This window comes from Paramacrobiotus metropolitanus, unplaced genomic scaffold (genome assembly GCF_019649055.1).
Source record: "Paramacrobiotus metropolitanus isolate TYO unplaced genomic scaffold, Prichtersi_v1.0 Parri_scaffold0000180, whole genome shotgun sequence".
NCBI classification, from domain to species: domain Eukaryota; kingdom Metazoa; phylum Tardigrada; class Eutardigrada; order Parachela; family Macrobiotidae; genus Paramacrobiotus; species Paramacrobiotus metropolitanus.
Genome location: NW_026570400.1, coordinates 139,871 through 164,489, shown reverse-complemented (window position 1 = coordinate 164,489; position 24,619 = coordinate 139,871). Strand labels below are relative to the sequence as shown.

At 42.6% G+C, this 24,619-nt stretch overlaps 3 protein-coding genes across 4 annotated transcripts; 1 reads left to right on the top strand and 2 right to left on the bottom strand.

Moving 5' to 3' along the window:
* Window positions 1–14: 14 nt before the first annotated feature.
* On the bottom strand, window positions 15–7,191 carry LOC129600496 (protein cbp-1-like). Its single transcript, XM_055499043.1, has 4 exons — window positions 7,147–7,191; window positions 4,493–4,615; window positions 2,890–4,002; window positions 15–756 (listed from the first exon to the last, which is right to left on the bottom strand). Exons 3-4 carry the CDS (start codon window positions 3,951–3,953, stop codon window positions 351–353), a joined length of 1,470 nt encoding a protein of 489 aa, XP_055355018.1. The 5' UTR covers window positions 3,954–4,002; window positions 4,493–4,615; window positions 7,147–7,191; the 3' UTR covers window positions 15–350.
* Window positions 7,192–12,268: 5,077 nt separating this feature from the next.
* On the bottom strand, window positions 12,269–17,947 carry LOC129600489 (uncharacterized). 2 transcript variants are annotated; one of them, XM_055499027.1, is made up of 5 exons: window positions 17,816–17,947; window positions 14,367–15,187; window positions 14,054–14,177; window positions 13,041–13,772; window positions 12,269–12,741 (listed from the first exon to the last, which is right to left on the bottom strand). In XM_055499027.1, the coding sequence occupies exons 2-5, from the start codon at window positions 15,151–15,153 to the stop codon at window positions 12,612–12,614; spliced, it is 1,773 nt and encodes a 590-aa protein (XP_055355002.1). In that variant the 5' UTR covers window positions 15,154–15,187; window positions 17,816–17,947; the 3' UTR covers window positions 12,269–12,611. The 2 variants fall into 2 exon arrangements, with proteins under 2 accessions (XP_055355002.1, XP_055355001.1); XM_055499026.1 differs by lacking the exon at window positions 17,816–17,947 and adding an exon at window positions 17,321–17,648 and having other exon boundaries at window positions 12,270–12,741.
* Window positions 17,948–19,098: 1,151 nt separating this feature from the next.
* Window positions 19,099–23,730, top strand: LOC129600495 (glutamic acid-rich protein-like). The gene is made up of 6 exons (XM_055499042.1): window positions 19,099–19,333; window positions 19,394–19,516; window positions 19,700–19,886; window positions 20,512–20,949; window positions 21,578–22,587; window positions 23,204–23,730. Exons 1-6 carry the CDS (start codon window positions 19,247–19,249, stop codon window positions 23,384–23,386), a joined length of 2,028 nt encoding a protein of 675 aa, XP_055355017.1. The 5' UTR covers window positions 19,099–19,246; the 3' UTR covers window positions 23,387–23,730.
* Window positions 23,731–24,619: the final 889 nt, after the last annotated feature.

The window sequence follows — 24,619 nt, the reverse complement described above, 5'->3', positions numbered from 1 at the left end:
CGAAATAGTAAGGTTATACCCATGAAAATACTTCGTCGAATAACGGCAATTTTTAATTCAAAAATGGGCAAATTTGAATTTGGGTCTCCGGGACATCCCCAACTCCACCCATTTTTTTCCGAAGATTTTATAAAAAATTCATAGCTTTGTGCAATGTTCGTTTTAATACCTATTTTTTATATCGAGCGAACACTGCTCTTTCAAATTAAACTAGAAAACAGTCAATTAAAGGCTGGACGGACCCGCAACACTTCAAAGAAACAGACCGACATTTTGTTCGGCCACCCAGTAAGAAAGCACTACTATCAAAAGCCCGGCTGTCGCATCCTGAGTCCTGACCCGAAGACCGCTTATCGGGGCTGCACAGCGTCCTGTGCCGGCTGTTCTTCCCTCCCCTCGCCGCGGTCTTCCGTCCTGGCCTTCTTCCCCCCGCCCGTTACCAGTTGAGGAATGTCCTGCATGAAATTGCGGAGACGGACCAGCAGCTCCATACCGGGCGCGGAAGTCAGGCCGCCACCACCCATCCCGCCCGCCCCCGCAAGACGCATCCGGATCTGTTCCTGGCGGTTGCGGCGCTTCTCCTGCAGCTCCTTCTGGGTTTGGTAGATCTTCTCGGCCATCAGTTGGCAGTATTCTTCCCGGGTGTTGGCCTGATCGTACATTTCCGCCTCCACTTTGCGGGCGTAGCAGATGAGGTTGGTCATCCGTTTGTCGGCCACGGACGACTGATTCTTGTACGGGAAAATGGCAAATACACTAAAAACCACAGAAAAATTTCGATTTTTTAAAAATACATATTTTTGGGAAAAATCTATAAAAATGAAAAAAAACGAAAACGGTTGGTCTGAAAACGGAAACGAAAACGGTCTGTTCTTCGGATGCTTCGTATTGTACTTACAGTACATCATCAGGATATTATAAAGGTACAGTTTAAGTACTTAACATTGATAAGTATATTATCTACAACCAAAAGATCATTATTCTAATTACACAAAATGACAAAAGGTAAGTATATTGCATTTGCGGCGTTTAATATTGAAAACCATAACGTCGCAATTCAAGTGCGCACTACGTAGTACGTACCAGACCTGGGCAGTTATGGAATTTCGGCTCATAGTTAGAGTTACGAGTTAATCGCAGGTCGCGAGTTAAGTTAACGAGTTAAGTTAATGCAATTACTGGAGTTACGAGCTTTAACGCGAGTTAAGTCACAATAAAAAAAATTTCGGCGCTTTATTAATCATCTTCAATTAATTAATCTCTTACGCGTAACGGTATCGCTACTACCAGGTTCAAAATACTGCTCAATTTATTGGGTTATTCAAGTTAACATAGGTTAAACTCAAAATTGCACAGATCATAATTACTTTTTTCAAAACAACTGATTTTTAAAATTTTATCAGTCAGTTAGCCCCTCTGAGACCCAGGAGAGCGCCGGCAACTCCGAACGTTTGTACTGCCGTTTTGCTTTACATGACTGCAAAAGTTAGTGTGGCTGTTGGACTGCATTAAGGACAATGGCCCGGTGCACAGCGTCAAAAATAGGATACATACACTAAAATTTCTGCTTACGTGCACTCCGAATCACTTTTTCGTAATACTTTATGTCATTCTAAAGCTAAATGATTTGTATACATTGTTCGGAAAAGCGTTTGCGCGCGCAAAATCCGGTTGCCGAGATATGGCGTATTAAAATGGATGAAAAGTTTAAATGCATTGGTGTGTACCAAAAGTCTGGTTATTCCCCGATCTTCTTGGAACTTTGCTGCAAAGACAGATGGTCATAAAGCCCGAAAGTGAACCAATTTCAGGCTCATAGCACTTTCCCATGATTTTAAAATGAATTTTGAAATTTTTGAAATTCATTTTGAAATCGGAAAAAACGCTATGGATCTCATATTGGTTCACTTTTGACTTTATGGCCATGTGTCTTTTATAGCAAAGTTTCAAGAAGATCGGGTAACAACCAGACTTTTGGTATATAGTATATACCAATGCATTTAAACTTTTCACCCATTTTAATACGCTATATCTCGGCAACCGGATGTTGCGCGCGCAAACGGTTTTCAGAACAATGTATACAAATCATTCAGCTTTAGAATGACATAAAGTATCACAAAAAAGGGATTCGGAGTGCGCGAAAGCGAAAGTTAGTGTATGTATCCCATTTTTGACAGCATGTACCGGGCCATTTCCTTTAATTCGCTTCCCCAGTGGACAAGTAGCGGAGATGCAAAAACGACAAAATTTTGTGTGATTCGATGCGGAACATTCGATTTGCTTCTCCCGTTGGCCGAAGCTTGCTCCGTAAGAAACTGTCTAAAGTACTCCGCTCCGTTTTCTGCACGCTACCAGAGCTTTATAAGCCGACGCCGACGCACCCGTATTAGTCGTCGTCGACATGCCCGCATCATTATGCGACGCACCAATATTCATCGGTGTTCAGAATTACACATTTACAACAGGACAAAGGGGGGGGGGGCAATTTTTTTCACGAAGAACAAGAGGCTTCACAAAATATCCACAGAAAACTACGTTAAGCAGTACCAGTATTTCTACGTTAAGCCCAGATGATGCCTTTGGCGGTCGCAGTGTACATCGGTTAAGCAGTTTTTTGCATAAAGGCGTTTGCAGTTATGGAAATTTTGCGATCCACTTTCAGAGCAGATTTTCATAACATTTTCCATATTTTAATTTCGTTTTTACTAGCAACTGGAATCTTCAGAGTTACGCTAAACTTGAGTTGCGCTAACTTATTTTTGAGTTGCGCTAGAGTTAAGTTTTCGTCCTGGCGAGTTAAGTTTCAGAGTTAAGTTATAACTCGTTAACTCGAAAAAAACTCAAGTTAAGTTAAATAGTTAAAATTAACTGCCCAGGTCTGGTACGTACAGTTTTCCGATGATATGCCTGCGTAATGAGTCAACACTGGCCTGGCCGTCGGGACCGACCCCGTGCAGATGCCACTCCTTGATGGACCCTTTCTGAGGAGCGAACTGTGGAGGATTGTCCAGGGGAGAGTTGGTCGGTGGTGACGACATGAAACTGATGAGGGTGTTGGTGTTGGCCGGCGACACCACCGACGTCTCACGGAGGGTGCCCTGCGGCACGCCGCCATCCAGCGTCGACAGAGTACTGGTATTGGGCGGAGAATTCACTTCCACCGACTGCTGATACGCCGTTGCCGACTGACCGCCCCTCGAGGGCGCCGGCACACCTTCCGACGGCGGTGGAAGTGACTGGCCGCCCAAGTTTTCTACGACCTCTTCCTGGCCACGGCGCTGCTGTTCCCATTCGGGGCGGATCGCTTGGCAGAAAGGCACGAGACATTGGCACTCGTTGCACTGCTTGGCGTGGTAACAGCACAGCGCGATCAGCGGCCAGCAGAGCGAACATTCCTCGGTGAATTTCAGTTGACAGGTCCTTGTGTGGGAGATTAAGCGTTTTATGTTCTGACAGGCGCGTACGCTGCAGGTATCACTGTGGCAATATCCGACGTGCAGCAGTGTCTGCAGAAGGCGTTCAACCATGGCCCAACGGGTTTCCGGCGCATTCTGCGGGGCCGTTGGCTCCACACGAAGCAGCTCCGGGTTCTGCATGGTGCGTTTTTTCCTCTTCCCTGGCGCGGTGCCGGCATCATCATCCTCCGCATCCTGCAAGTCCAACTGCTGCATTCCCTTGATAAAAGCGTCCAACGCGCTGTTCCACAGGTCGCCACCGCAGGGCGGCAGCTTCGCCGCACCACCCTGCACCCGGTCGTTCTGGTCGACCGAAAGCCATGCGTTCCACACCTGCACATGGTCGTTCATGCAAGTGGCACCTGGGGGCGGTGATGCGTCGTCCACGCTACCAGGAGACCGGATGGCGATCAGGCCGGAATCATCCGATGGCAGCGAGGGGAGAACAGGCTCCGCACTGTGGGATGCTGAAGGCGAAAGGGGAAGCGAAGAATTCATTTGCCAGGTGACAGAGGGCGCGAAGGAGAAGCACACCACAGAGATCGACCTTGGGAAAAAACGTTGATCAGGTAAATACTAAATGCGATATGTGTTCATAACTCAATAAGTCATGAGTTACATGAGAAGCCCCTCATCACCTAACTGGGCTAACAGCTCACAAGAACCAACATTCCCCACAGTCTCCGTTCTACACTCACCGTTAAAAAACTGCAGAAAGTCGAAAACAAAACTTACAAAAATAGCGAAGATCTTAGAATTCTAACGTCACAACTTTTACAGTCCTACTATCAGTTTAATATCGTGCTGAATGGACGAATAGCATTAATACCATTTACAGTGATTTACTCACGTGAAAAATTCAAATTTTACTGAGAATATAAACGAAGCCGTGAATGGATAACAAAAGACAGGTATAAGCGCCACTACAAAATAAAAATTGGAAAAAAATCAAAATAAGCAAAATTAAGTGAAACTAGCAACCGTATAATTCTGGGCAAAGATAGTGCTGAATCACCTTAATAATTACCAGAAATTACCTTTTTAATTCCCAACCGAGCGAATCCGAGACAAATCGACACGACAAAACTCTGCTCCACAAAATGAAAAATTCCACTCGCGCGTTCCATAAAGATTTCTGCCCTGACTCACACGGGCGTGCGCTAAGGAAAACGAGCGATTAAAACCAGGACCGATTAAAAACCTGAGCAAGGAGATTTTTTAATCGCTCATCTTTTTAATCGCTCTGCTGATAGAGTGATCAAGAAATTTCGCAGATTTTCTTAATCGGCCAGCTTCTTAATCGGTAAGAAACTTCATTAGGACTTAGGAGTGGCATCAGGAGCCAATGGTACACGCGTAACGTGTTCGAGGTTCAGACTTCAGGCCAACTTCTTAATCGGTCCAACTATAATGAAATCACTCCTTTTCCTTAGCGCATCTGCCTGTCACTGACTGTCATCAACACAAATAGCACTCTCAGTTTTCCACAGTACTGTCATACTTGATACGCGGGCCAAAAGTCAGGACAAAGTCCAGAAATTGTTTCCTCTCGAGTCTCGTGCAACGAGTATTGTGCGACTGATGAGTGTCACGCGAAATGGTCGATTACAGTTCTTATGACGGTCCGTATGGCTCAACCCCCAGTTCGGCAGCTACACGTCTGTTTTCTCGTTTTCACTTCTCCATAATGCCGATACAGTAAGTACTTACTTATCGTTAATTCTTACAAGGTAAGCCTCGCGATCCGCGCTCGGCAAGTGTGTATTGGAAAGGTTAGGCTTGAATTTATGAAATAACTCGGCCACTCACTCGCCTACAGATTGTGCTCACGGGATAACCGTGGTAGCTAGCAGACCTGGGCAGTTATGGAATTTCGGCTCATAGTTAGAGTTACGAGTTAATCGCAGGTCGCGAGTTAAGTTAACGAGTTAAGTTAATGCAATTACTGGAGTTACGAGCTTTAACGCGAGTTAAGTCACAATAAAAAAAATTTCGGCGCTTTATTAATCATCTTCAATTAATTAATCTCTTACGCGTAACGGTATCGCTACTACCAGGTTCAAAATACTGCTCAATTTATTGGGTTATTCAAGTTAACATAGGTTAAACTCAAAATTGCACAGATCATAATTACTTTTTTCAAAACAACTGATTTTTAAAATTTTATCAGTCAGTTAGCCCCTCTGAGACCCAGGAGAGCGCCGGCAACTCCGAACGTTTGTACTGCCGTTTTGCTTTACATGACTGCAAAAGTTAGTGTGGCTGTTGGACTGCATTAAGGACAATGGCCCGGTGCACAGCGTCAAAAATAGGATACATACACTAAAATTTCTGCTTACGTGCACTCCGAATCACTTTTTCGTAATACTTTATGTCATTCTAAAGCTAAATGATTTGTATACATTGTTCGGAAAAGCGTTTGCGCGCAAAATCGGTTGCCGAGATATGGCGTATTAAATGGATGAAAAGTTTAAATGCATTGGTGTGTACGAAAGTCTGAGTTATTCCCCGATCTTCTTGGAACTTTGCTGCAAAAGACAGATGGTCATAAAGCCCGAAAGTGAACCAATTTCAGGCTCATAGCACTTTCCCATGATTTTAAAATGAATTTTGAAATTTTTGAAATTCATTTTGAAATCGGAAAAAACGCTATGGATCTCATATTGGTTCACTTTTGACTTTATGGCCATGTGTCTTTTATAGCAAAGTTTCAAGAAGATCGGGTAACAACCAGACTTTTGGTATATAGTATATACCAATGCATTTAAACTTTTCTATTCTAATACGCTATATCTCGGCAACCGGATGCTGCGCAAACGGTTTTCAGAACAATGTATACAAATCATTCAGCTTTAGAATGACATAAAGTATCACAAAAAAGGGATTCGGAGTGCGCGAAAGCGAAAGTTAGTGTATGTATCCCATTTTTGACAGCATGTACCGGGCCATTTCCTTTAATTCGCTTCCCCAGTGGACAAGTAGCGGAGATGCAAAAACGACAAAATTTTGTGTGATTCGATGCGGAACATTCGATTTGCTTCTCCCGTTGGCCGAAGCTTGCTCCGTAAGAAACTGTCTAAAGTACTCCGCTCCGTTTTCTGCACGCTACCAGAGCTTTATAAGCCGACGCCGACGCACCCGTATTAGTCGTCGTCGACATGCCCGCATCATTATGCGACGCACCAATATTCATCGGTGTTCAGAATTACACATTTACAACAGGACAAAAGGGGGGGGGGCAATTTTTTTCACGAAGAACAAGAGGCTTCACAAAATATCCACAGAAAACTACGTTAAGCAGTACCAGTATTTCTACGTTAAGCCCAGATGATGCCTTTGGCGGTCGCAGTGTACATCGGTTAAGCAGTTTTTTTGCATAAAGGCGTTTGCAGTTATGGAAATTTTGCGATCCACTTTCAGAGCAGATTTTTCATAACATTTTCCATATTTTAATTTCGTTTTTACTAGCAACTGGAATCTTCAGAGTTACGCTAAACTTGAGTTGCGCTAACTTATTTTTGAGTTGCGCTAGAGTTAAGTTTTCGTCCTGGCGAGTTAAGTTTCAGAGTTAAGTTATAACTCGTTAACTCGAAAAAAACTCAAGTTAAGTTAAATAGTTAAAATTAACTGCCCAGGTCTGGTAGCTAGGTCACAGCTGGGACAGTGCTGATACTGTAGCTCTTTCACTCACTCATCTAGAGATGTTGATAATGAGTCGTGGTAGATCGGTCGGTCGGTCACTCAGCTACAGATTTCGCTTGGACGTCTAATGGACGGTGAGAATGTGTGTATGATGCAGCAAGGGTACAAAAGCCTTTCGCATCTGCGCTCACCATGTTAGGTCCTCCTTTAACTAGAAAGGTTACTTTAACTTTGTACTATATGTAGCAGTACATAATAATTTAATACAGTATATTCTCAGATCCTTGGTTACAGCTTTCTGTATCTGTACTTTGCTTCACCTATATCTGTACTTATCGTTAAAATAAACCGTGCTGTACAGATGTCAGGTATCTCAAATAAAAAGTAAGAGGGTGCTTTGTCAGGATCATCCACAAATTTCAGGAAGGCAAAAGACCACAAAAATTCCACCCGCCCCTCGTGGTGGTTGAGTTCCTGAGTAGTGTTAACTGTAAGGTTCTGCAGAATTCGTCAACCTGCCCTCGTCTTTACTGTCCATACGTAATTTCTCAATGATCCCGTTGTGTTAAGTACACAAACATGGATTTCGTATGTTCTCCAGTACTTAAGACGACTAAGAGAGTTTGTGGAACTGGAAGGGTCTAGGTCCAATCAAAATTCAACGTAAATACCTATGGAAAATAAGAATCATTTCAAGACTAAGCTTGACTTATACCGACCACGCGTTGATTTATCCATAATAACCCACGGAATTACGCCTTTTGACGGTAAGATTGTATGAATGTATAGACAAGGTAGCCTCGCGCATCCGCGCTCGGCACTTAAGTACTGGATAGTATTGGCTTTGTTTCGGAAAGGTCATTGTAAATATATAAAGGCTGACGTTCGGAATTTCCGACGTTCTGACAATTTTAATTTTTCACGTTTTGACCTTCTGACGTTATGACGTTCTAACGTTCTAACGTTATAACGTTCTGATGTTCTTACTTTATGACGTTCTGACGTTCTAACATTCTGATGTTCTGACGTTCTAACGTTCTGACGTTCTAACGCTCTGACGTTCTAACATTCTGACGTTCTAACGTTCTGATGTTTTTACTTTATGACGTTCTGACGTTCTAACGTTCTGACGTTTAACATTCTGACGTTATGACGTTCTGATGTTCTCACTTTATGACGTTCTGACGTTCTAACGTTCTGACGTTCTGATGTTCTTACTTTATGACGTTCTGACGTTATGACGTTCTGACGTTCTAACGTTATAACGTTCTGATGTTGTTACTTTATGACGTTCTGACGTTCTAACGTTCTGACGTTCTGACGTTTAACATTCTGACGTTATGACGTTCTGATGTTCTTACTTTATGACGTTTTGACGTTCTAACATTCTGATGTTCTGACGTTCTAACGTTCTGACGTTCTAACGCTCTGACGTTCTAACATTCTGACGTTCTAACGTTCTGACGTTCTAACATTCTGACGTTCTGACGTTCTGACGTTATGAAGTTCTGACGTTCTAACGTTCTGACGTTCTTACTTTATGACGTTCTGACGTTCTGGCGTTCTGACGTTATGACATTCTAACGTTCTGACGTTCCGATGTTCTTACTTTATGACTTTCTAACCGTGTTACGTTCTGACGGTCATACGTACTGAATTTCTGACGTTTTGACGCTCTGAAATACGTATGGACTTTTGCATGACGTAATAACATATAATTTCACCTAAATTTCACCTAATTTCACCTAACGTTCTGAATTTCTGACGTTCTGAATTTTTGGCGTTTTTGATTTTTCACTTTCAGACGTTATTAATTTTTCACGTACGGATTACCTGACGTTCTGTCTTTTGGCGTCCTGACATCTGATGTTTTACGTTCTGACGTATAGATACTGTGTAAGCGGGATACTGGGCAATGTACTTTACCTTTTATGGAGGTTTACGTAAGTAATTTGCTGCTCACATAATAATTTTTCATCTACAATCTACATTAAAAAAGAAGTATTTATGTACCCGGTTTAGTCTCCGTGGTTACAGTCATTGTGTTATGGGCTTTTCATAACTGTGCAGTCAATACAGTACTTACTTCTTCGAGTGCTCTTTACGTTTCCTATACTTAAGACCTGGTGAAACCATCTTCTGACCACTGGGTAAAAACGGCGCATAAATACGCTTTGGTCGGTAAGCTTGTATGAATATAAAGATATTCAGCGGCGGCAATAACTTCAGCCATAATAATTCAGGCATTATGGAATAGCCAATTTAATACTAGAAAAATGCATGTTGTCGTGCATTGGCAGACCGGAGCGTGATTTATGGGAACTGACCAAATACATGATACGTACCAAATTCGTGTACATATACACCAAAGCTTCCGCTTTCGCACACTCCCAAATACCTTTCTGCATTTTTTATGGCACTGTGGAGCTAGGTAATTTGTATACACTGGCGTGGAAACCGTTTGCGCTCAGAACATGCGGTGGGAGAATCATGGTGGAACCAAGATTCCAGCACGGAGGCGTACCAAAAGCCCCATGTTATCAACTGATCTTCTTCAAATATTGCATAAAAAGCGTATCAGCATGTAGATCGTTTGAACAACGAGCCAGGGTTGTATCATTTTTTTTCCATTTTAAAAAAATTATGTCTAGATTTTTTATCCATTTTGCAGCTTTACCCACATCGCGAAAATCTGGTTCAGCGTAAAAGCGATTTTTTAGCGATTGTGCGTTTTCTTAAAAAATTTGAAAAGTCGGACCATAATAAGCCTTTTGATACACCTAAATACATTTAAACATTTTGGAATTTCCCCAACCAGATGTTGCCTGCGAAACGGTTTTCACCCGAATGTATACAAACCACTTCGCTGCGCATTGAAAGAACTCAATGCAAAAGTATTAATTTTTTGAGTGCTCGAAAACAAAAATTGTCGTGCCTGCACACGAATTTTGGGTCATGTACCGGGTCACATCGCTTCAGCAAAATTACCGCTGCTGTGGCGGTATAGGACCGCAAAATATGTACCACATAAGGGGCGCACGGACGGACAAGGGAGGGCGTATAAGTACCGGTGCAAGGTTACTTTGCCGTAAACTAACCTTGAATTCATACCGGTCCACGATTTCATCATCATGAGTCATCATCATTCATGACCATTATGACCTACTATCTCCGATGGTAACAGCTAGAAGGGCTAGTATGAAAACTTTTCAGAGGGAAATTTTTGCCGGGAGCCATTATAATATTGCCGATCAACTTATGTGTATTATACAGAGGCACGGGATGAGGCTACACTACATCCAGTCATATCATCATAATAGGCAAATGCGGTGACGTAGCGCAACTTCCTAGCGTTCTTTCCGTGACGACCTTCCGTAACGGACTTCCGTAATCGACGGAAATCAAAAGATGCAGTATTGCTGTACAGAGATAGGGCCGCTATGTCACATCAGTCAATAATCACGTCACAGCGGTCAGCTCCGTGATTTTGTATAGACCCACAACAACAGACACCACCAATGGCATTACGTTAAATGCTCTGACATCCTAACGTTGTTCCGTAACAATCTTGTGTAACGGAAAGAAATAAAGGCCTATTTATACTTCACTTCAGTCACGTTTTTTTCTACGTCCGTCAAAAATGTGTTTTATGGACGTCCACCAGAATATACGAGAAAAAAGGTGGCCGTGACAAAAAACGGAGCTAACATCCAGCTTAGATCACGGTCGTGTGCAAAGCGGCTTTCTATTTATACTAGGACAGCATGTCCGTCAGAAACCAAATTTCGAGCCCAAAACAACCCGAATTAATTGTTGTGAAATCTGTCCTGAATGTATGCCAAGTGGAACCTAGTCATACATCTGGTGCCAGTAATTACCTAGCTCTTTTTAAATTTTGTTTAGATTTGTGAACATCAGAAACTGCGCTTCTGTTACTACGTGTAAACCCGCGGTCGGGTTAAAGGCTGAAATATCGCGCATGAAAGGTGGCATACGGCGCCATACGCATGCTAAAAGTTTCTAATGCAACAATTTTGAAAATGTTAAAGGCAACAAAACGTAGTAGAAAGTAATGTGAAAACCTTGTGCAAGTTTGGGGAAAGTTCATAAAGAACGGTGAAATTTGAATTCTTTTGGGAAATTCTCTACTGAATATAAGCAGACTTGCGCGAAAAGTACAGAACTTGATGTCCGTCAACTTTGAAAAAATAGAACCAGTTCTATTTCAAAATTTTGACGGACGAAGCCAAATTTTGACGGCCATCAACTTGACGGACCTAACTTTCGGACGATGTCCGGGCATGTGGTTATACTCCACAAGTCAGTCACGTGCAATGTGACGGAGATGGGGAAGTGTGTATAGTTGCGAAATTTCATCAGTTCCGTGAGATGTGACGGTCTTAAAGCCGAGTATAAATAGGCCTTAAGAGTTGTATAGTATCGCTGTACACAGTCGTTACGTACGTCACGGGCCAGGGCTGCCAACCACGTTGTCATAGACAATGGCTGCGATCGTCGTAGGGCATACTGGTTATGTAGTTGCACGATGTCATAGTTTTACATTTGTATCCACTATCCAGTTTCCGTAACGGATTTTCGTAACGGACAGAAATCAACCAATACATTAGTCTTGAATACGGAGGACCTTCGCTACGCTCCGGTCGAAAATTCTGTTAATCGCCGAAGCGCAATGCCAAATAACGTGGGGAAGCCGGACTGGATCCAGGATACGCGGGCAAGGAAAGTTAGATCGGAGAGTCGACTATGGAATGCGGCTTAATCGTCTTCTTGGTAACATTTTTGCTGTTAACCCTAAAATTCTAGAAGCCAGTTCTGTACCTATTTCAAATTTCTACGCAAAGCTGTTGAACAATGACCATTGGTCATCAAATGATCAAGTACTAAAATAATAGTCAAAAATCAAAACGGAAAGTTACAGACCACTGCGTTCCGCCGACCACGAGCTAATACGGTAATACAGTGTACCGTAGTATTCAGATCTTATTCAGATCTTAACTACTTATCAGTTATCATTACTGTCGAAGGCATATTCTGCATGAAAAATACATGCAAAATAATACAGATAAGTGTTTCGACAGACATAGGTTATGTTTTTACCTGCAAATTTTAATTATCAACGAAACTATTGATTCCGTGAAGAAAAGGTTCACTCACCGGCGCGAAAAATTGCTTATGCAATTGTGGCGAGCTACGAGTTTATTCAGGCAATAGCCAATTAACATAACAAACAAGCCCACGCTGATAGACACAAATAAAAAGATAGGTTTACACATTAAAAAAACAACCATAATCGTTGCTGTCATAATGTGTCATTGCCAACTTTCGGGCGCGCGTTCAATGTGCCCAAGACAGCAGCCGCATGACCTCTAACAGCAGCCAGGCTAAAACGTTGTCTAGGAAAAGCGGTTGAACGAGACCCCCCGGTCACACCGCGAATATTCCTGCCGACAAAACGAATCATTTCAGCAAAGGCCGTCCCGAAAGTTCTTCTGACTATTGATCAGGCATGAATATTTCGTTGATCCCATATAGTGCCATTTTGCTGAGTTGGGCGGTATCCACTTGTGTCAGATCAACGTCCACCCATGATCGGGGTGTGCCGTCAGCGTGAAAACCGCTGAACCTATAATGCGTATTGTGTATGCCAAATTGCCAATATTAGTATGTTACAGTAGTACCTACCGTAATAATTATTATACGATTTATTACTAACATCTTGAAAGCTGAAATATTACATATTCGGCAAGTACAGATATGCGTGCGAAAATCCTTAGGTATGTGATTTGTTTTACTAATTACAAAAAGCGCGATTTGTTTTAAGAATTAGAAGCAACCCAATGAAATAATCTATTTTGCCGCAACAGTAGTATTACACATTCCTTCCCGGCATACGTACACCAGTTTGTGGGTGAAACGACTTACACTGAAAGGTAGCTGCGAATGGTGTCCCATTCAGGCGGATGCAACAGGTCGCGCACCCAACGCGCATAAATGCTATTGACCTTTGCCTGCATTGCATCCGTAACCGGTGGAAAGCCTTCATTGACTGCCCACATGATGCGGCTGACCATATTAGCTCGGCCTTCGAGGCAATCAAGAACCAGCCGCGGTACCGTGATTTCCAGCTGATCAATGGTCAGCGTGTGGTCCCATCCGAGAGGCAGCATTAGATTCTTCTCCCTTGTAGGCAAGGGCCACAGATTCTTAAATTCCTTCTCGGCAAAGATTTCGTACATTGGGCGGCCAAAGAGATAGCTGACTTTCCAGTTATGCCAGACGATGCGATCACAGCAGTATGCAAATGCTTTTGTATCTGTTGTCAAACAATGTGTCAAGTGAAATTTATCCTCGGAGGTGCACGTTCCGCGGCTGTTCCTGACAAAGTCCTTCAATACGATCAAGGGCAGATGAACTTGTACGGCTTTCATGGCTCCCAGTAAAAAAGGGAGAAATAGCGTGCAACAGTTGCCGAGAGATCTTGTTATTATCGTCAAGCTTTTGGTCGCTGGGTTGATTGTGCGAGTCAGCAGCGCTGCCACGGTGAAGCAGTTGTAGTTGTCGGACGTAGTTTCTCTAGTCATGCTGTCCAAACGTACGCGGATGTGCTTCGTTGTGCCAGGACTGCTTAACAGCTGCTGCCATAATGCGCACACTCTGTTCAAAACAGAATGATATGTCAACGTAGGTGAAGTTATTCATTTGACAAACCTCAAACTGAACTGTAGACGAACGGACAGCTCCTGATTTGTAAGCAAAAAAGGGACGGATCAGACTTAATTAAAGAAAAAATTTTCTTTAATTTACGATTACGTTACACTAGTTGAATTAGTACATGCGCAAAAACAAAGGTCACAACTCACAAGGATCACTCTCGGGCAGATTAACAATGACTGTTTCTGTTTGCACAGTTGTCTCCTTCTAGCGTGAGAACGTACCGCGTGAGCTTCATCTGGGAATGCAGATCCAGGTAAGAACAGATTTCGCTGAATATCCAATGAGGCAGATGACAAAACAACATTGCTTCTGCTGATTTTAAACCCGAAGACTCGATTCGGTTCACTACAATTTATCATGAATACGAGTATCAGATACACCTAGTTGCGAAGACGATTACACTTATACGATACTAAAATGAATTAACAGGGATTCTAAAACATGACGATAATTATTTTACAGGCGCTTCTTTCAGCCCCGTTTACGACAGGCGTGGTAGAGGTACCTATCAAGTCACAGCTAATTACCGCCTACTTGCTGCGCTGATATCGGTTGGGTCACTCTCAGAACAAGTCGGCAGCCATTTTCCCCGAGTCGCCAGATGCCTTTCCACCACTATACACAGCTTTGACATGGTCATCTGCTGCGCATCCGCACTCGTTCCGACGCCGATAACCACAAACACGCAATTGTTCGCTTCGATGCGTAAATGAAAACGGCAGCAGTCCGTCAGGGTGGACAGCGCTGCATCTTCCTCGAACACTTCACGAAAGTGCTTAATTACGCGCGACCTATCTGCCGGTTGGCCAAGCAGCTGATTAGCTGTGGTAAAGGAAGCACAATATTTGGTATAACCCAGTGCGCTGTTCCGGTACAGAAACGCCGGCTCAGTGAACCATTCCAAGCCGAGGATCTGGCGATGATCAATCAGTTCTATTCGAGCTTTAGCTGGATCTCCGCCTTGGACATTTGCCTTGACGTAACACATATAGCACCGCTTACATGCCGCAACAGAAAATATTATAAAAACCGACTGGAACCGGAATGGACCGTCGTCTTCGTCGCGGAGTGCCGCGTAAACAGGTTTGTCGCGCTGGTGATTCTCTTGATGATCATACCATGGCATCGAATAAACACACGCTGCATCCACCCACCTGGCTTTGACCTTGCTCGAATCGAAATTGACAAACACTTGGTCCCCATTGATGTCCTGAATAAATCCTAGCAACATGTCACCTTTGTCACTCACTGCAACCGTGTTCTGATAACTCATCTGATTGAAGCCAGACAGCAGCCGGCGAAACGGCCGGAATGGAGGCATCGGTTCGGCCTCGGCATCCACTGCCTGCTAAAACCTACAGAAAGCCCGCCAAGCATGATCACCACCAATCACAGTTAAGTTTCAAATTCACTATAGTAGTTACTAGTTAGTAATTGATAAGTAGAGATAGCAATGGCTGGTTTAAAATGGCGGAGGTTGCGGATGACGGCCTGTTTAACGTGTCCCTAACTATAATGCTGTCAACTGTCAAGTGGCAGCAACGTGGTGAACCTAATTTGTGTGGCATTTCACAATGCAGAGCGTTGGTAACTATTGGTTTTATTTCAGCTGGGGGGTTCAGAATAAAAATCATGAGGGTCAGTTTAAAATTTATTGACATCCAAAAATTTGAGACGCTTAGGCCCAAACAGATAAAAATATCCTAGAAGGTTCAAAAAGGTATACCTTTTCGAATCTTCACTTATCTTTATCTTCACAATCTTTATCTTCACTTACTTACGTAAGTGAAGATAAAAAATTTAAGAACTGGAAATAATTAAAAAATCTAATAGTAAGTACTTATTAGCAGTCTAACACAATTTTTATAATCCTTAGTTAAGCTGAAGCACCATTAAAACCCTTTTTGTAAATGACGGCATTAAAATTTGGATGGTAATTAATATAGGTAAAAACTACGTCTGACAGGTTAAGTTAGTAGTAGTTTGTGTGCAGATCGTTAATATCGGCCAGCATCCCTGCGAAGTTGGAGCCCCGGGGAACCTCCCGCACGTCAGATCATCGTCCGAGATGGGTGCATGACTTTTGCCGGAAGCACGGTTGTGCTTGGCAATGGCATGGGACATTACGTGGGTGGATACTGTTGTTTAGTCTCACCAAAAATCTATGCCATTTATGGCGGGAGCCGCTGCCGCCCCGGCCGAGGATAAGAAAGTGCGATTCTACTCGTATTTCGAGGAAAGGTACGTCTTCGCACCCCTAGGGTAAGCTTTCGAACACCATGGGCCATGGGGAAAGTCAGCTACGCAGCCTACGCTCATCGTGAAAAAAAAACCGGCAAGCGACTTCGGCTGCATATGCTGTAGTTGAATCTAGATCCACCCATCAGTGTCTGTCGCTAGAAATCTATCGCGGCAACGCCGCTTCCGTTCTCGCCTCTCGGAACAGTAGATGGAGCGGCAGCGTTACATGAGATTTTGTTGTTGTGATCAACTGTTCTTGATCTGTCTTGTACCCGTTGAATTTTTAAAATAAAAAATTCGGCACAATATACAGTATGCAAACAGAGTGTACGTATGTTCGACGCAATCGACGTCGTTCAGTCACTTACAGGAAAATCAAACATTCTCGTTACATTGAGGCGTTCAATGCATAAAAGGATGGTTACCCAGGTTATCTGGTTAATTATGTACTAGTTATGTAGTTAATTATGTAATAATTATGTAATACTTCAGCGGCCACCACGGCGCACGCCCAATAACGGCTGGCGTGCATCGTGGTGGCCACTCAAGTTTGTGCACTGGCACTCCACTTCCACCTTGCATACAAGGCGCATTATTTTTTGTGTTACAAATCGGAGATTTCGAGGTCTGGCGGGATTCGCAACCAAACGATAATTAATTTTCAAGTAAAACTTAATATTCACGCAGGACAGCATTAAAAGCGAATATATATATGTATATTTGTTTGTGTTTATACAAAGTATTACAAGTTTTTTATCTGTACATGTGCTAGATAGTAGATAGGCTATTTCGCCATTCCCGCTCTCTGACTTCTGAATTAAAACTTAAATTCTGAATTAAAACTTATCTGCCACCACTTTAGTCCGCGCGATTTAATTGTGCTGGCGAGAAAGTTCCAGTTTCAATCATCAAGGGTTCGAATTTGTGTGCAGAAGTACAGACAGAAACAATAGTTATTTACGCTAGTAATTCAAAACTTGTAATCTGCGATCTGAATTTAACATTAATTTGTATACAGTAGATAGGAATATTATGATAAGAGCCCTGCGCAATTTGAAATAACGTTTTTAGCCATTAATGTGCTCATAAAAATTTTTCGTTTGTATTTCTTACTGGCACTGTCAATCTCATAAACTTTTGAAAACTCATAAACTTTCATTATATTATAGTAATTATACTGAATACAGTGTACACTGTACTGCTTGCAGCTATAATAATTTAATCGTAAGTATTGCAATTTCACGTACCTGTACTTGGCTTCACAGGAAAATTAACGTTTTTCGTATGATATTGTGCACGTGAGAAGGGTATGACTGCCGAAATGATTAATTATTTTTAGATCGAAAATAGCTAACACTTGAATTTTCTAAAAATATTGATTGGGGGCTGCGAGTTTTTGCCTAGCTAACGCAAATAATTCTGGAGCGGGTGAAAGGAAAATCCGAAAATGGTATACGCTCCGCAGTCCGCACTATGTAACCAAAAAGTACACAGTACATGCTACTGGAAAGCGAACAGCCTTTTTGACCCTTGCGTTCGGTTGATCAGTGCAGCGCTTTGATACCGACTACAAATAGACTGATGACATCCAACTTCAGTGCGGAGAGAAACCGCATGGCGACTGTACGGTTTATAACAAGTCAGCACATGCGCAGGAGTGCGCGAGTCAAGATTAGTATGAGTGAGACCGAACGCTTTGTGCTCTAATTGCACATAATTATAAGAATTATGATGTTATTAACCTCGGGGGACTGGACGATTGTGCGCGAACTTTTGCCGAAGTATTTTTCCACAGAATGTGAAACAAAAGCCAATGTACTGAAAAGCAAAACAACAACAAAAGCCAACGCATGTTTACTATTTTCCAAAAAAATGCCTTCAGAAGTTCAATATATGTACGAGTAAACGTGCCGACCGCCGAAGGCGGGAGGCTACCTTGTAATAATGATTTTTAATAATAATTATTGTATTAATTAGTAAAAGGTAGCCTTGCGGCTCGAGCATCCGCGCTCGCACTTAAGTGCTGGATAGTGGATAATATTGGTTTTATTTTGGTTTTAATTTTTCCGTGGTTACAGGCAGTATGGAATACTGGGCTTTATTCCAGTGCTCTACATTTCCTATACGAAGACCCGATGAAATTATTTTCTGACCATAGGTCACTAAAAAAACTAAAATGTATTGGCAAACCTATGGAAAATATGGAATTTTTTAAGACCAACCTTGACTAAAACTTGTGTTGTCATGTCTTTATGAATCTCAAGTTTCAATTATCTGTATAAGTAAACAGCGAAATACTTTTCCGGAACTTTGCGGACCTATTCCACTAATTTTTCTTTTCCCACAAATGTACCTTTAAAAATATTTCTAAATATTAAAGCTGTTTTCAAAGTGTAGAAATACTAAACATAGAGTACTCGTAGTGACCCCGCTACGCCAAACTGGCTTTCTTAACCTCTTTTCTGATACTATTATGAGCGTGTGTTGTGTTCAGCCAGGTTTAAATTCCCATGCATTTCTGTAAAATATAGCAGTTTTATGGGTTACCTGATTACCGTGATGAAACTATAAACTATTATAAAATAATAAAAGAGTTATAAGTTTTTTCAAGGTGTGTACACTGTACAGCTAAGTTAGATTGTACCGGACCGGATTTGCTCTTAAGGAAGTTATGGAATTATGATTACGAAACTACAGATAGGATCATAGGTGTGTGGACGTGCTTATCGCAACTTTTCTGCAATTTTATTTTGAGTTTTTTTCGAGCGTAGACATGCTGAAAATTAAAGCCTGAAATACAAAGGTTCATCGCTGAAGTTGGGAGCGGAAACGAGTGAAATAATGCCCAATATAACTCAAGCTTGCCATTTCCCTGTAGTCTAATAACGTTTGGCCTTTATATCGAAATACAGGGTATTCTACATGATGAGTTGCATTAGTGGCGTAGTGAGCTGAACTGCTTAATTAACAGCTTCGGCTCACCCCGCCACCGACTCAATCACAATGCAAATCTCAATCACTATGATTTACGAGTATTTTTCATCTTCCAGTTTTTCGTTGGATATTTTTCTTGTTGTTTCATGAGTTCCACACTCTATTGTTACGATGTTATCCACCAAATTCCATCCTGCATAAGAATTATTCTCTGACGTGCCTATCCGAGTAGCGTGACCATGGAAGAATTCAACTCGTACTACGACTATTCGCGTCGCAACACGTATCCCAGCGCAACGCACAGCGTCGCAACGGTTCCCGCCAATGTAAACGCACCTGCGCGCCGTTTACCTCGCGTTGCTTTCTCACACGGCTGTTCTTTGCAGAATGATAGCTGGTGGGGTTCGCTAGCTAAATTCACCGTCAAGAAGCTGAAGGAATTCGGCGGATCCGTGGTTGACAGCGTGACGGGTGTCGTCCGCGAACCCAACGATCAGCACACTCAACACGTAATGCGAATTATAGTGTCTCTACTCTAACCAGTTCCTTGCATGATTCTCGTTACTACCTTAGTCTGTCCGACATTTATATTCAAAGAAAGCATTGCCTTTCATGGTTTAGGGCCATTCTAACAGGTTTTTCGTATCGTGGTGCAGAAGTTATCCGTTGTGTAACTGGTGTTGCGTTTGCAGCGAACTTTCCTGGGAACCCAGACCAGGTACCAGATTAGCAACGCTGGCAGCAATTCCGATCTGCAGTTGGCTTCCCGGGGGGATTCCGGTGGTAATCCGTCCGCATTACTCGAGGAAATCGATCGCACCATCGATCTGCTGCAGAATAAGAAGCGCAAACTGGAAACCACACTTTCTTCCGATAACGGTGAGTCTTCTGTGTTGAAAATTCTGTTTTTAATAATTTCTTATCTTCAGGATACATTTATAATCCCTAGTATTGGTTGTGCAATATTCATTATAATTATTTGGAATTATAGCCATCGTTTTCACAATATCTATCAAGTTTTTTGGAGTTTTCTGTGTGAGAATACATCGCTTTTAGACTGTTTCAGTGATTAAATAATTTAAATTGCTTGTCGTGTTGAATTCAGGAACAGTAGCTGATTATTTTAAGTCGAAGTACGTCTTTTTGTTTTTTATCATTTTACGTAATTTGTCTTGATTGTTTAGTGTTAATTTTTCGTAAATACTTCCATTTCGTTGTCTAGAACAATAGGCAAAATTAGATCGGTTTTTTGTCTTTATGCATCGAATTTACTTAATTTTTTCCTCTAATTCCGGTATAAATATTTTGTTATATTTATTGTTGTTTTTATGCTACTTTTATTAATAAATAATTAAGATTGTTTTTTACAAATAATGGAATTTCGTCGTCTGGATTCTGGAAGAATTTTCCATAATTAGAGCGGCTTTTGCAAGGATTTTGTTTAATTCTTTGGAGTATTCATGTATAAATATTGATTTTTATTGTAATTTTTTTGTAAGTTTAGGTGCTTTAGCTTCCAAGCGCTTGACGACTTCATCCGCCTTCCCGTCGCGCCCGGGCCCGTGTCTGCCCAGTGTGACGGCGTCGTCCTCATTTCTGGGCGCGCATTCCGCGTCGTCTTCCTTTGCGGGCCGTGGTTCGCTGGTGCTGCCTTCCCCGCGTCCCAATCCCTTCCAGTATCCGTGGCGTGACGCCACCCAGCGCAGCGCCATCGCCGCCGCCAAGGAGCGCCTGCTGCACACCGCGCGCTGCTCTCCGTACTCCACCGCGTCGCCGCGGGTGAAGAAGACGCCGAATCGCCCGCCGCCCGCCAAACTGATCCCGCTGCCACCGTTGTCGCCCGCCTTCTTTTTCGCCAAGGCTCAGCCGATCGCTCCTGACAACGGAAACTCGTCTGTGGTGGACAATACGAGTTATACGACCAAGGAAGAAATTCAACCCGGTTGGTTTTTTTTAATTGTGATTATCTCCTGATTTAAATTTTCTTATTCGCTAGCAGTTGTCCGCGAGGTAGAAAGTAGCAGCATACTGTTGGGCTTAAAATGAAGCGTAATTTAATAGTGCTTTATAAATAAAAAGAATTTTTAACAGTGATATTCAGAAATCAGTGCTATGAACTGCTACTGTATATTTTTGACATTCCGCGCCATAATCGGCCATTTTGCTCCACCACGTTATTGGTGTGCCACTGTACTACAATATTTCCACACGTACACTGTGCTTGTTGAGGTGGGTTGTTTGATCAGCTTACAAGTTGCACTTGTTAGATGTGCGTACGGTAACGTAATGAAGCGGCGTTCAATGGTAAATTCAATCATTGCGAATGTTTATAGTTGTTCTTATATGATATCAGTGTTGTCGAAAGTTTTATGAGAAAATCGGCTTGCATCTTAAGCCCAGCAGCATGGCAGCAGGTGTTTGTTGCGAAATTTTTCACTTAATTTATTTAATCTTAATTTGTTTTTATCTTCATCAGTTTTAATCTCAGTTTCAATTTTTGTTTAATTTTAAGAGGAAGAAATATTTTCGATCTTGGATATGTACTATTTAATTTGCCTTCACGTTTGCAGAAATTCCCAAAGAAACGGCTCAACAACCACAGGAATTTGTGGCCAAACCCATTGAGAAGCCCGAAATGATCTCGAATGCCGTGGATCTGTCGACGCGCAACGACAAGCAGCCACCGCTGGATAAACCAGCTACCGTGAATAACAGTCCATTGAATGCGGCTCGTCAACCACCTCGGGATAACCCCCACGCCACAGCAACGCCACCGAAAACGGAAACCGCTCCCGTTGCACGAGAAAGTCCTCAAAAACCGAAACCTTCCGAAGAAATCAAAAATCCTTTTAAGACCAATGTCAACGCTTTCAATCCCGAGGGAATCGATCCCTCGCAGTTTCTGTGGGCGGGAACCACGGAAAAACCGCCACAGACGTTGGAGAAATCGCCGAAACTCCCAGAAATTATAGAAAAATCCCCGAAGACATCACAGAGTGTAAAACAACCGGAAACTGCTGCCAAATCAGCAAGTACTCCGCAATCCGTGGAGAAACTGCCGGAAATTCGAGAAAAATCGCCGAAAATTGCGAAAGCGCCGGAAGTCGTGAAATCCAACGCCAAACCGGTTGTTGAGACGGAGACCATCGAGCTGGACGACAGCGTCATCATCGACGAGAGCGGGCCGACCGTCACACTCCCTTCTTTCGGGGATAATCGTCGCGGGCCGTCCGCGGCGCATTCCGGTTTCGGCCCGGCGTATCGATCCGCCTGGGAGGTGCTGCACAATCCCGGTCCCGGGGTAGTGGAGATGCCGCCGCAGGAATGGGTGTCCGATGATCTGGACGCGGAGGGCGATGAGTGGGTGGATGAGGGCGATGCGTTCGGCGTGGAGAAGGATGATGATGAGGATGATGATGAGATTATCTGCGAGGGGTTCCTGGCGAAGGACAGCGTGGATGCGCCGCAGTTGGCGCGCGGACGCTTCCGGTTGGAGGTGGAGGAGAACGGGGACGGGGAGAGTGGGGAGGATTACGGAGAGGAGGGAGAGGATGAGGAGGAAGAAGGCGACGAGGACGAGGTGAGGTGCCGGGGAATGTTTTCATTTAAAGCAAGGCGTCATTGCGGTAGAGGATTACTTCTGTAGGCTTTTTCTGGCGTTTTATTATTAATTTGTAAAAAAATTTGATAATAATAATAATTTATGATTTTTAATATCGTTTGATTTTTGTGTAAAAATAATAGGAATCATCTACTTTGCTTATATAATATTTGCTTAATTACTTAATTGATGACTTGAATATTGTAAAAAATTGTTTTTCCATTTTCGATATGGTTATTTTACGAAGAAAATGTAGCAGTATCAACGTCTTTTTCTATTTTCAACCCGCCACATTATGCCGTTGTACTACGTTTTTCTTACGTTCTCCTTACACGCTCGTTTGTGGATATTAGTATGCTATTAATCTTTTCAATTTTGCCATAGTTTTTGATATGACATGCTGTGAATTCTGGTATTTGAGTGTGTTAAAAATCTCCGCCATGTGACAGTTGTTACGCGGTTTGATAAGTAGAATGTATGTTGTAGGGCAGAATTTTGTTTCCTACACGAATCGACTTGCATTGCGAACGAATGAGATGACTAGCGTCATCATTGTATCAATACGATTGATAGCGTTCAGTTGATGGCTGTTTAGATGGAGGAGGAGGAAGGCGACGATGAGGAAGGCGAAGACGAGTACGATGACAACGACGACGGAGAGGAGGACGTGAATGAGGAAGAGGACGACGAGGAGGAGGTGGACTCGGCCGTGGAGGTGTCGGCGGATGACGGCGACAGCCAGTTCTCCAGCGGCGACGACCCGGACGACGAGGCCTGACCGCCGCTCGCATGACGCTACAGTGCCCCAAAGACTGCGCAGTCATTACGCTGTTGCTTTGTTTTTTGTATATTTTTGGTTCCATGATCTTCAGTGGCAAGCGTGGGTTTACTAGACCGGCGATTCGGTATAGCAAATGAAATTTTTGTTGACTAATAATTCGTAACGATGGATGGAACGGTTTCCTCTGTTCCGCCGCTCAATTGGAGTGTTTTGCAGTTTCTCGCTGGTTGAACGAGTATTTTGGTTGAAAAAGATAAGAGACTTAACCGTAATGTGGAAAGGTTATTGTTTTGTAACGCTCAAACTGGGATCGAGATGCAAAATCACAAATTTGTGTTAATGTAAAAATTTGGGACAGATCAACCGATTTGAGTAGAAATTTAAAGACAGCTACGGCATCGAGAATTCGAGGGTTAACAGCAATCGTAGTGCAGTGCCACATACACGCGAAGTTAACATTGGTCAAATTTCCCTCTGATTTTGCGTAGAAAGCAATGCGGAATTATTTTTATAACGGTGCTTATAATGAATATGTCGGTTAAGAAGGAATTAAGTGTTAATGTATTAATCAATTACTTAAATGTTAGTTGTTAGATAATAACCTGAGCATTTTTCCTCAACGTGTAGTACATATTTAATGTATGAGCGTGCATTGGTGATTGGTAGACCGGAGCGTAGCTTACAAGTTAGATTAAATACGGTCAAAACTTCATTATCTGAATTTATCTGCCCGCTGTATTTCTTAATTGTAGTTCAAAGTTTAATCAAACTTTTTTTTTAACTTTAATTTTATTCAAACTTTAATCGTAGTTCAAACTTTGAAACCTAACAATAACGCATCGTAAGCGATTCCAGGATCCTAAACCGTTGCCTTTTATGTCATGGTGTGGGATAGCAGGGAAATTAAAATAAAGGGGGGTGTTTTTCTGGAGCAAAGGGGTGGGTGACGCCACAGAGGACAGTTCCATAATGACGTCATCACACGCGCATCTTTCGGGATAGGCAGACACTTTTTCCCTTTTACTGAATCAGAAGACCTTTCCTGCGCTCCGGTCGATTAATCAAGCACCTTCTTTGAAATACTTTTACAATTTTTAGATATTTGAGATAAGTAGGCGAAACTGCAACACAGTACGACTACATACTACGTATTATTCAGAATTCATTCACACACTGGCAGGCAAACATCACTTATGTTAAACTGCAAGGTTAACCAGAACAGCCGGCGTC